General features: G+C 41.9%; 1 protein-coding gene across 7 annotated transcripts in view; it reads left to right on the forward strand.

Annotated features, from left to right (window-relative positions):
- The window catches only part of LOC136045652 (SAM and SH3 domain-containing protein 1-like), a 520676-nt gene that overhangs the window by 481299 nt on the left and 26399 nt on the right, over positions 1–12978 (forward strand). For 6 of the 7 annotated variants that reach the window (XR_010621925.1, XM_065731679.1, XM_065731701.1 and 3 more), the window contains 2 exons: positions 7791–7923; positions 12010–12356. Coding sequence is in view for 6 of the 7 variants with exons in the window: in XM_065731679.1 (XP_065587751.1) it covers positions 7791–7923; positions 12010–12356 (480 nt within the window). In the remaining variant the exon portion in view is untranslated. Of the gene's footprint in view, positions 1–2256; positions 2500–7790; positions 7924–12009; positions 12357–12978 lie in introns of those variants that run through there. The other variant, XM_065731727.1, reaches the window with a different exon arrangement.

Here is a 12978-nt window from a genome sequence, read left to right on the forward strand (position 1 = left end):
TGGTGGTTTTTTTTCCCTAAACAATCTCTGAAGTGAATTTTACTGTATTTCATGCATAATCCTTCTACAGATGGTTTTCTGAAATGCTTGGAGGTTACAGGACCAGTGATGTGCTCCATTCATTAGTAATAGTCTACACTAAAGAGTAGGGATTCTCCCCAGGCCATCTTACCCTTGCCAAAACACAAAATGTAGTAGATGCTCACTTTCCCGTGGGTAGGAGAGTCTGCAAGAGATTTAGAAAGAAATGCTGTAATGTAACAGATATGAAGTAATGTAACACAGGGCTTCATTCTGCTACATGCACCTATGATGAAGAGTACGTGAGTGCAGCTGTAATGTAATTAAAATTCATTATTCACATCAGCGAGAGGAACAGTTCACCATGAAGAAAAGTATCTGGCTCGCAGATGCAAATGTCAGCAATGTGTTTCACAAAATTATTTAGCTAAAACCTGGAAACAGTTAACATCTAGGAATTTGCCTAAGCAGCTATTCTAGTATCAAGACAGACCTCCAGGGAGAATTAAATTTTTGTGCTCTCGTTACTTATGACAAATATTTCCCACTAATTTCAGCAAGCAGTGTCGTCACTAGCTAATATGTAATGTATCTTTCACCAAAGTAGCTCTTGGAGTCTCCTTTGATTTCCTTGTAAGTAACCACAGACCAAACTCTGACATGGAATTGCTCTTTCATTCATTTTACCTGGGGGGGCTTGACATTACCTGCACATGTTTTAGTCTTGCATAGTCTTTGCAATTCATGCTCTTCAATTAACTTTGTGAAGTGGCAAAAACATTTTTTACCTCTTTCAATTTCCATAAAAATTTTGGTGACCTTTTTTTGTAACCTCAGACTGTGATGCAGATTATCATATTGGAATTTCACGCACCTTTCTATAAACAGCCTCTCTAAGGATTAGAGATTTTTGAAACTTCCTTAGTGAAACGTAAAACCTTCAAAACTCAAGTTGAAAGCCGAAAACTTAGACCAGTTTCACTTGTGGCCATGAACTTTAAGAGAATCTGGGATACGTTTCAAGGAAGTTGCTGTCATGTTTCACTTGATGTCAACTGCTATGTTACTGATGTTGGATAACAACAGCTGGTTTTATCCAAAGCTCAGAATTTTCTGAGGGGTTTCACGTTGGAGTTATCGGGTTGAAGTAATTCAAGGGTGAGAGCCCAGCTACATGCCAGCTGAATCTAGCTTACATGACTTAACGTGACTTATACGGAATAGAAAAGCAGCACAATTGTTAGTACAAAGATGGAGAAAATTGAATGATGTTTGTCTAGGTGGCTCCTTAAAATTAGTCAGTCATCAAAGGAAGAAGATATTTAGACTTGCTATAATTTTATTATGTTATTGATCTGGAGCAAACTCAGATAAACTGGCACTGTTAAAGGTGTTGTTCTGCATCAGAGGAATCTTTTCTTGGTTTTAAAAAGGGTGCTTTTGCAGTGTGCCTTTGCTAGTGCTTCCTATCACTGAATAGCACTGGTCATAATTAGCAGAGATTTTGGCTTGTGTTTTCTCGTGTTCTAGGAAGAACTGCCCAAATTCTGGAATTATAGATAAGCTTGACTGTAATTTACTTGAGCATCTCAGAATCTGTTTCTTAGGCAGGGAGGTTTGAGCCCAGCCTAGGACGAGCAGTTGGAAGTCATGCTACAGTCCTTCAGAAAGCCACGAAGTGGCTTATTCTAGACCGGTCTGAGATTTCCAAATTAAACATTATTTACCTTTCCAATTCTTAGTGATGTTCTTTTCTTGTAGCACTACAAACTGTGGAAAAAAAAAATAATTTTGCTAATATAAAGAACATGAAAGCAGGTTTATTATTCTGTCAAATTAGCCATTCATAAAGGGAAATTATCAGGGGGGCTTTTCATCAAAAGAATTTAAAAGGGAAAATCTAAAGAGCCTGGTAAACGGCTTCAGTTATACTTCCGATAGACACAGCCTCCACTCTAGTGGTCGTGTTTGAGGGTCAGTCATCGTCTTGGCTTTGCAGAGATTCTCTGTATTTTTTTTCTTTAACTGAAATTCCATAGACAGTAATTAAGGAACTGGAGGCCAGCAAGAGGTCAGCAAGCCTTCGTCAGTGAAAACAGGGATTGTTTGCCATGTACAACACTCCCTTTTTCCTTGTGGTGAATAGAAGATTTGCTTAGAGCTGATGACTTATGCCTTTCTTGCAAGTTATGCAGCTCGCGAGTAACTCGGGGAATCAATCAGTGAGGAGAAAACAGCTAATTGAGTCCAGCATCACGCTTTCTTTTCTTCTTTACATACTCAGCGTTGAAATCAGAACCAGTTTGGTGTCTGATAATGGAACTCCAGAGAAGAGGCATTTTGTGCACAGGATTCTGAGCGAATGCAGTACTGAAGAAGAGTCTAATCCTAAATTTCAGGGTTACGAAGCTGACAGCAGTTGAGCACTCAGGGGGAATTACTCGAAACTGAGCTTTAGGCCTATAAATGCCGAAGCTGGTAAGTCACTGAGTAGTGTGATGTGGAGGGGATGTGCCTTCTGTTTCAGAGAGGGAGGAAGAGAAAAGGCTTTTGTGGTTATTCTTAGGCATGGCAATGCATGTATAGCTTTTCTTAGTTTTTCTTTTCCTTTCCTTGGGCTTTTAAGTTCTTTTCTGTTTTGTTTTCCTGTCTCTGACTTTTTCCAGGCATCTTTAATACCAAAAAAAAAAAAAGTTTGGGTGTTTTTTTTGGCAAATGTAAAGTCTGTTTGAGAGAGAGAAGAAAGGACATGTGTAGCCACGTCTCCTAAAAGGAACAGCGGAATCTCTTTGCATTTGAAGTAGAGCTTAGAATTCTAAAGTAAGCTAGTAAGGGGAGGATAACGTGTTGTGTTGCAAATCTGCATGTATATTTTTGTCCTCCTTTGATGGGCAAGAATTGTCTTATAGCTAAAAGTAATCGCAGTTTGGGCTTAATTGGATAATAAGAGATTTCCCACTTTCTTATATGGGAAGTTTTCTAGAGATTCTTGTTTGGGACTTGACAATTATGGAACATAAAGTGAGTTGTAAAAGTTTAACATTCCTTTAAATGGCTTCATACAGCTCATGTAAAAGTCAGGTATGTTTTTGTTCATGGAGCTGAAGCGGTTTAATCAGTTGTGATAGCTTTAACTGCCTATTGTCCTGATGTTTTTTAAGCGTTTGTATTTGGACCTAGTTGGTGGGCTTTGCATGTCTTGTGTTTTTTAAGGGCTGCTGCTGTAACCCTGTAGTGATTCCAAACCCAGTCCTGCCAAAAGCTAGCTAGTAAGCTAATTCTGGTTTGCATTTGGCCAATTAATTCCAAGTACCCTAATAAATGTTAGGAGCGTGTGTGTATGTGTAAAGCACTTGTCCGGAGGGAGAGGCTGGGATTAAAAGTTGTTCTTTCTCTGGTGTGTGAAAGGGGTTGGATGTTTTACAGCTAGACAGACAGGCAAGCTTCTTCCCTCCAGAGCAGGCAACAGTGAATGAGAAAAAAACTACAGAAAGCAAAGAGTATACCGGGAACCGAATATCATGTGTTAATTTCTTACTTGCTCCTGGACGTTCAGCATTTTACCCTGATCTTATGTTCGAGGCAATGCATAGCCTTTAGAGGTGCGCAGGTAACAAAGGTGATCCGAACAGACCGGTGATAGGGACAGCAGAGGGAACTGGTTTCTTGCAGGCTTGAAAATCTGTTTGCAGGCTTACATCCGCCTTTGTTAGTGATGAAGAGCTGTGCAGCAGCGATGGGCTTTGGCCTGTCTGCAGTTTCCCAGCCATGTGGTACGTGAAGGCTGCCGCCCTCTGCATGCAGTCCTGGGTGCTTGCAGATGCTGTTAATTTAGCCTCCGTTTCCCTGTGGCCTTGCATGCGCTTGTGCAGCACAGCTCTCCAGGCTTGGAGAGCTGGCGGCCTTCCGCGCCGTGAGAGCACAGCAGATGTGCCGGGGACACAGTTGCTCCAAGGCGAGTGGGAAGGCGGCTCCACCCGGCCAGCACTGCCAAGGGGCCCCACCAGCCGCTCTGGCTCCCCAGCAGCGCTATCTCTTTAAAGCAAGCGCAGTTTTGTGTGTTGGCTTGGCCAATTTGTTATGGTTTAGGACTGTGGAGCCAGCTGTCTGCAATCTGATGTAATGTTGCCATGGAAACCAGAAATGAAACACTTAAGCATTCACCACAGAATTACTACATACAGCATTAGCCAAAATAATTAAAAGTTGAGCCATATGGGCCTTTGGATGGAAAAATTTGGAGCAGAGGAGGTGGAAGTTAAGTTGTTCCTATTTACAGTACTGCAAATCCGCTTGTTTTCCCTTTGGATCACACAAAAAAGTCCTGCGCCCACAGCGAGCTGGGGTAGGTGAGAGGCCCTAGATGTTCCATCAGCCCCACAGCCGCACCAGGGCCAGTGGGGACAGTTCTGCACAGCCACGTTCAGTGGGCCTCCCTGCCTAGTTCAGCCTCACCATCTGCAGGCACATCATCCCCTTTTTAAGAGCTTATGTCTGCCCTTTCGTAGTGCTTCAGCATTCCAAAACACTCAGAAATATGCAGGACAGAAGCAGAAAGGATGCTGCAGCCCCCCGTGCCAGGGCTGTGCTGAGGCCTCTTGCCCAGCCCGCTGCAACTTGCAGAGGCCAGGCTGATTTTCCCATCTGAAGGCAGGAAAAGCAACCAAAAAAGGCCATTCTGTCATCTTGAAAGCTGGAGAGGAAAAATGAGTTGGATGAATAAAAACGTTAAAGTTTGATAATTTCCAAATACATCATTGAAGACTGAATGCTTTACATTTCTGTTTTCTGTTTGATATTAGCTGTGAAAGAAAACATTGCTTGAACTGGAAAATTAAACTCTGTTTTCTGTGTGCCAAAATGGAATCATTTGATAATTTTAAGCTGTTTTATTTTTATTTATATATAAATATTATATATATATATATTATATTATATATAATCATTTGGGAATCAGGAAATGAATCAAAAGGGATCGTTTTTCAATACCGGTGCGTTTTCAAGGAATCAGCGTTATTTGACCAAAAAAATAAAAAAGTTTCCTGATCAGTGCCACTGGTGTAATTGCAGATGTTTTTAGGCCTTTCTGTGTAACCTTATTAGCCATCCTTTTCCTTTACAAAAGATTTTCCATGCCACTTGGTGCTCCATAACGATAGGAAATAGCCTGCTGGAGAAAGATTTGGACTTAGTTTTCAGTCCGGCTATTATCCGGTGGTTCCTGTTGCGAAATACAGGCTGTTCTCGGCTCTCCCAGCTGAGCATCAGGACTAGGAAGTGTCTGTCAGTGCACATAAAGGACCCTGGCTGCTGGAACAAAGGGTGCCAAGAGTCCTGAAATGGCAGGAAATACCAGCTAGGCCTTTATTAGGGTGCACTTTTATTTATTTTGAAGTGTGGTAGGGTTCTACCGTACCACCCACTTGGGTTGGATGTCACTACTTTGTATGGGGACTATTTTGACATTTGCTTTCTATGCAGTAATAATGAGTGCAAGCAAGAGATATTGTAAAAACTTTTGTTATTGCTGCTTAATCTTTGTAGAGGACGTTGAGAGGGACAGGTCTTTTTTGGACACCAGTGGTGCAGATTTTAGACTGAGTTATCTGCACAGCAGCATTCTTACTCATCAGTGAAATCCTTGGAGAGAGGATTGTTTGTTCATTTTTTATCAACAGGAGCCTTACAAACTGAAGGTGGATGCAAAGTAATGAAGGAAAGCAGTGGCATAGAGTAATTGCATTTTAAATAAATGTACCTGGTGTGCAGAGTATGCACGATGGTTGCATGCCAGGATGTGCTTAATGGCCTAAGAAGTCTTACCTGAACTTGATTACAGTCAATAATCCCTTCTTCTTATTATCTAAGTACGTCTGAGGTATGTCTTGCTGTTTGACACATCACTAAGTTGTCCCAGCCATAATCTCTGAATAAATGATCATCTTGCTCCTTAATTTATCTTGATATAAACAAGTCTGTTAACTCCTCTCTACGGCCTTATTTCTCCTGAAGGAAAATTATTAATTACCTATCCAGTCTGTACCCATAATAAATGCATTCCTGTGGCTCTTGGATGGCAGCATGGTAATTCCTACTGCCATATGTTGCCCATTTGGTTTACTCTCTTGTTTCGGAATATCAGGAAGTTTGTGGAAAATCTGTAATTGGCAGTGCCCTTGCAGAAAGTGACTGGCATTTGCTCTGGCATGGTTCTGTTGGCTCTGTAGAATGTGTTCCTGCAAGGGAGACTTCCAAAGCAGTGCTGATCCCTTCAGGCATTATTTGAGCTTTTGAAAAAGTACTCATGCGATACAATTGCTAATTGGTGTCCTGTCCTGTGTCATCCACTGTTATAACCAAATCCAGATATTTAAGTACAACTGAAAAGCAGAGAGCATTCTTATATATTTGAGTTGTCTTTTATTCAGTCTCCGAATAAGCAAGGACAGCATTCTTGAAGTGGGAGAGAGTGGCCTTTTTTTTTTTTTCTTCCCTTTTTTGGCTCACATCTGCTGGGGATTTTTCTTTTTTTAAAGTTTAATTAGGGAGAAGGAGAAAAAGGATGAGGATGCCATGGAAACCCAGATAGCTCCACTGACAGGAAGTCACATTAAGGTTTTAGAGCCAGCCATTAGGAATGCAGGACTGGCTGTGGGTCTGTGGGTGAGCACACAGTGAGGTACGCAATCTGCACCGCGCTCCAGCTGGAGCCTGCGGCACGCAGGAATGTGCAGTGTACGATGCCAGGGCTGTCCTGGCTGAGCCTGAGCATCCTAATGGCCTCCTCTCCCCTTCCCCCCACCGCCACTCGCATTCTGAACTGATTAAAACAGAGGAAGTAGCACATCGAGCGCTGAATCTGGCTCGAAAATCGAAGCCGACTTCTCGTTCACAAGGAGTGGATTGTTTCAGCTTGTTGTGTCACTGCTGCTGGAGAGGGAGAATTTTTTTTTGTCTCTGTAATGTTTGATGCTTGAGGGAAAACAGCTGGAACTGAGCATACTGGATCAGATGCAAAACGAAATGGGATGCTGGGGAATATGGACTGCACTGTATATCTGAAAAGGTCAGAGTTTTCCCTTGGTCAGTGTTGGAGGAATGCTGTGTCCATCCTAATTCCAGCCTCGAGAGCCTTCAGGAGGAGCGCAGGGAACAGGGAGGAGGAAAGGAGTTTTTTGTAACTGCAGCAGCTTGAGCGAGGCAGATGAGGTCTCCTCCTTCCTTTTCCTTCCCGTCCCTTTTTTGTGCTGCTGGTTTTGATTTTTTGGGAAGACTGAGGGAAGAAAAAGAAAAGTCATCAATGACAGAGTTTTGGTTTGGAGAAGCTGTTCGTAACCAGGTTTAAACTGCAAGTTCTGAGATGCCAGACAGAGCAGTGACTGACCCAAACCGCAGGAGCGTAACTGGTATGGTAAGAAGAGCCCTGGGAAAGAGCCCTGCCTGAAACGTACTGAGAGAGGACGTGGAAGTAGTTATTACACAATGCATGGGAAGAAAGACAAGGGCAGGAATGCATTTCAATGCCTAGAATCTTAAGTTGCACAGATATAGAAATCAAAATGGTATGTCACACTTTTGGAAAAAGAGAAAAGGAAAAAAAAAGAAAACCCTCAGTAATTTAAACGTTTCTCTCTGACCTGGGCTGAAAATATAACACCAGTTACAGAGCTGCATTGACACAGCGCAGCAGATGAACTGGGTTAACTTGACTTGAAGGAGCAAGCTGTGGAACAACTACTTTATTAATATTCCCTTTGTTTCTTTGCCAGTCAAGAGAACAATCTGATGATGAAACAGAGGAGTCGGTGAAGTTTAAGAGATTGCACAAGCTGGTAAATTCTACTCGCAGAGTCAGGAAGAAACTCATAAGAGTGGAAGAAATGAAAAAACCCAGTACGGAAGGTAAAATCAACATGTATATGACTAATCTTGTATATGTGAATACATTTTTCTGTTGAGAGGGAACAGAAGGGGGCAGGGGTGGGAAGCGTTCGGAGGGGACGCTGGGAAAGGCTGCTTTGTCTGTGATGCATGCATTACCCAAGTAATTACATTTTGAGACAGTAGAAGGAGGAAAGTGACCGTCTAGGATGTGGTTACTGCTGATCTCCTGGCATTTCCAGAGCAGTGGAGAGCCCGTCATTAAGAGATTAGAACTTGGTTTATGTTTTATGCCCCACACTGTGGAGGGAGTAAGAGCAGAAGCGATTGCAGCCGGCTGCCCCGCAGGCACTTCAGGGAGACAAGCAGAGCAGCCACTGCTTTGCTGCCATCTCCCAGGCCTATGTGACAGCTGTAGAGATGACACACGTGAAGCACTTAGCGAATGTGGGGAGGGAAGTGGCTGGTGGGTAGAGCAGTTGCACTGCATGGTATCATTCTGTGGCTAAAGTACAGAAACTCTATTAGATGTTCTTGTGGCATAGCCGCTGCCTCACATGACATTAACTCCTCATTCAGGAGGAGCCTGCTTGCAGTTTGGCTCCTGAATGAGCCCTGCTGCCAAGAAAGAGGGGGAGTGGAAGAGAGAAGAGAGGAGGAGGAGGGTGGGGAAATGGGAAACAGAGTTCAGCCCCTGGGAATGCTGTGCTGCAAAATTAACTCCAGGTGACCTGTATCTCTTTGTAAGCACTCAGACTAAGGAAGTCTGAGCCTCAGAGTAGCCTCTCTGCAAAGCCCTATTTGAGTCCTTACTGGAATTGTGAGTAGCTGTCTATGTTAGTGTCCTTCCCAGGGTCTTACACTGTGACTGACTCCCCTCAGCTTTGCGGTGAACTGAGTCATATTATGATTTCTTCTGAGTGTGTTTAAGGAGAATGCGTGCATCTTTTCAGCAGGAAGCTATTGGCAGATTCATAATCTATCCCACCTCTCCCATGCATGTGATAGTCATGTAATTAGCTGGAGTGAAAGGCTCAGCTACATTAGGGCTGTGCATCGGGCAGCTATCTTGGTCTGAGGAGGTTGTTGTCATCTTGTAGGGGAGATGAAGAGGGCACAAATCTGGAAAGCAGAAGTGTGTTTTATGAGCAGAGTTGTACAAAACAGGGCCATTTTTCCCCCTGCTCAGAAGAAAGAATGCCAGAGATGCTTTTCCTACCTTGGGAAAAAGCTGCAGAGAGCAATCAGCCAGAGATGCCAGGAGTGGAAGCAGCTGCACAAGCAAGCAGCTGAGGAGTTGCTGGGTGTGCAGGTGCCTTCCTAGAGTTTGACCAGACTTCTCTTCAGCTGTTAACTGTCTGGTTTGCTCTCTGTTCCCTTTCTCACAGTGCTTCACTTGTGATTCTATTTCGTCTCCTTATTTCCTTTTTCCCCCTCAGTCTTTCACTTATGTGTCCCAGTTCTTTCAAATATTTTTCACTGAGTTTTTCCACTCGTCGTCCTCAAAGAAAAATATTTGAATTAAATAAAAAAAATAATAATAATCTTACTCTGTTCTGCTTCCTTCCTTCTCCATCTCCTGTCGATTTTCTCTTTCAACTCTAGGCTTTTCTAAATAATTAATCTATAGCTCTGAGATTTTATCTTATCTAGCACTGTGGAATTTCTTTTGTACATTGTTTCCTAGAAAACTCCATAGCAAGAATATAATATTGTTAAATACCAATATGGATTACTTATACATCACTTCTATATAAGTAGAAGGACCTGTAAGCATCCAGTTACACGTTAGGAATAGATATGTTTTGGTTTTTTTTTTCAGTAAGGTGTGGCCACACACAAGTTTTCATACAGTGTATTAAAAATGCTTCATAAATACTGTCCATCCCCGCATTCGTAATGTAGGTCTGTATTATGTTTGAACATGTCAGAGGATTCTCCAAGATCACAAATGATACTGTGAACAGATTTGGGGATTTTCATCTGCCCGTTCAGGCTACCTGTAGTTGACTGAATTGGTTCTTGAGCTGTTTGTTCCTATTATTTGGAGCAATATATAAGCATGAAGTTATGTGAAATACTAGATGGCCAGATTTTTGAGAGTTGGGTCTCAAATTTGGTATGGTAGCATCAGTGTAATTGCACTAAATTTGCCAATGTTCAGCAGCTTCTGTCCAAGCATGACAGTAAGCTAGAGTTGACAACTGACATAAAATTCACCAGAAGAAACATTCCTCATAATCCTTCTCAGAAATTCCTTCACAAAGAAGAGAAACTTTGCCAAAATTCCATGTACATTTCCATTGTTTTTAAAGAAAGGCATTCGAGTCCAAGATCCTTCTCTCACGTTTCTACTATTGAGGAATAGAAGAATATTGAATGCACTAAATACAAGTTTTGGTGATCTTATGGTCACAAGAATGTGCCAGTATCTGAATCCATGTGTATTTGTGTTGTCTTCTCTCAGTAAGCCGAATAACTGAAGGCTCAGTTTCTTGGGCACCATTCTTTTATAACATTTTAAAACAAATCATATCTACATCTGTGTCATTATGGCTTTGTGTCATGGACTTACTCCAAACAACATCTGTTACAGTGTTGACACAGAATGCGTACTTTACAAGCTGTTTAAAAACATATTTACTTAGTGGACTGAAATTGTTTATCAGCACATATTCAGTCCCAAGACAATGTCAATTTTCTGTTCAAACTGAGAATTAGAGGAGGAAAAAGAACAAGTTGAACAGTCCAGTGAAAGTGATGTTAAAGTCAGACTCCAAACTACAGACCTACCCCAGAAAAGTTCCAGAGTAAAGTTGTGTCAGATGTATCCACTATTCCTTCACTGTCATATTGAGTTTTATGTTGTTAGAAGAGTGTCTTAGCTTTAGAATGAAAGTGTCAAAGGTGTTTTGCCCAGTGAGTGAACTGAAGATGAGATAGGAAGCTTATACAAGGCAAATAATATTCTTTTGTCTTAAATTCCTCCCCCTATTATTGAATGAATGAGTTTAGTAAATCATAGGTATTTTAGAAATGGTTCAAACTTAGCTCTGCTTTAAGATTGGAGAAGCCATCAAAGAAGAAAACAAAGTTGGGTCATACCAAAAATTTACTTTTTTTGTGTGTGTTTCTGTTATATACCCATGAATGCCTTAACATTTATCAAGCAAGACTGACCAAGATGTACTCTTGTTTGATTCTTTCCTCGTGACTGCACTCAATATCTGACCCTATATTTTGCACAGCAGAGAATGCTAGAGAAAAATGTTTCTTAAATGATAAATGTGATAAGAAATAGCGGTTTCAGGTAATTTTCTCAATTTGTTCTATTCCACAAAGGAGTCCTGGCTGTTTTCCCATATCCAGTACTCATGTTTCAAAAATTTTTCTTCCCTTTCTATGGAATATATATTTAGTGAAAATAATGTGTTTCTGTGGTTAGCAGAGCACTGCTGTTATTGAAACAACCTTGATTTGCCCTACTTGCTTTTCTACTTTGCTTCTGTAAAGTAAATTCTGTTTAATTAAAGTTGATTCCTCTTCCCCTATCAAAATCCCAAGTCTTTTCATTTCAGCCCCAAGCTCAGCTCTACAACTTTCTGGCACAGATACTCCTTTCTGTAGAAAAAAGTGTAGGGTATTGGAAAACTGAACCTAAATGAGAGATGCTTGTGTTTGTATAATACCAAGATATATTTCCAACCTATTGTGATTTCATTAAAGTTGATTTTTAAGGGAGCATCTTATGCAAGTATCAGGAGAAAAAGCTAAGTAACAGATCCCAGTTTCAGGCTTTCTGAGAACATTTGAGGTCTTATTTAGCAGCAGATGAAAGAGAGAAACTTAATAACTGTTTTACTTACAGGATGTTGTAGTCTATGTATTGTTATCTCACCCCAGAACTCTCACTTCACAAATGGATGTTGCTTCTTCAGTTTCACCCAACTGCAAATACTTTCTGTGCTTCTTGTATCGGGAAAATTGTTCCTTCTATTTTAAGTGGATGATTGTTGATATCTTAGTTGAAAAAGGAAGATTTTATGGAGAAACGTGTTAGAGAATTATGCACTATGATGCGTATTGTCCTGCTCTTGTCCCCTGCAGGCGTGGAAGAGCAGTCACTTGACAACTCTGCTATACTGGATGACAGATCAGCACTTTACTCTGGAGTTCACAAGAAGCAATTCTACTTTGATGGTTCCTGTGAGAAGCAGACAGAGGATGACTCGGACTCGCTTACTACTTCTCCCTCATCTAGCAGTCTTGATACATGGGGAGCTAGCCGGAAACTGGTGAAGACCTTCAGCAAAACTGATAGCCGTGGCCTTATCAAGCCTCCCAAGAAACTTGGGACATTTTTTTCTTACCCAGAAGATGAGAAGACCCAGAAAGTTTGCCGTTCCTTGACAGATGGGGAAATGAAGAAGAGCCTCGGCTCGCTGAGCCATGGGGTAAGTACAGAAAGCATTTGCTTTTATGACAGCAACAGGCACAAGCACCATCTTCTGGTGTCCCTGGAGGAGATTCAGAGTGTAAGGAAGCAGATCCGATTGAAGAAAATGGATACTAACTATTCCTGTTCCAGAGCTTTTCTTTGCCAGCGCCCTGCTAGGAAAGGAGCATCCGCCACAGCTTGTGACCTACAATTACTGCGACACAAAACGAAAGGGGGTGGAGGTTGTGGCTTCCCAAACAGAAGGCTACGAGGGCGCACTTCTGTCAGCGAGTTCAATATTACCTATGTGGTGGAGAGAAGCCTGTACAGTCACCTCAACCTCTCACAGCTGGTGCGTCCCGTTACTGACAGGACCCTGAGCAAGGCTGACAAGCAGGACCTGAGGAGATGCCTGCTAGAGGAGGATGAGGAGGCCAAGAGGAAGTGGGCTGCCACAGTGGATCGTTGTACTAAAAGGGTTCTCTTGAGAATCCACCAAAAGTCTGTGAGTCAAAGAGTTGTGATGAAGGTGGTCTTTCAGTTTCTGTGAGGTTGCAGCCAACTCTGTTTCTGCTTCATACTTTTAACTAAAACATAGTGCTTCTCCTGCTTTCCTTGCCATTAGAAAAGCTTAAGAA

This window comes from Cyrtonyx montezumae, unplaced genomic scaffold (genome assembly GCF_038088225.1).
Source record: "Cyrtonyx montezumae isolate F1298 unplaced genomic scaffold, pur_monq_1.0 scaffold_0, whole genome shotgun sequence".
Classification (NCBI taxonomy): Eukaryota; Metazoa; Chordata; class Aves; order Galliformes; family Odontophoridae; genus Cyrtonyx; species Cyrtonyx montezumae.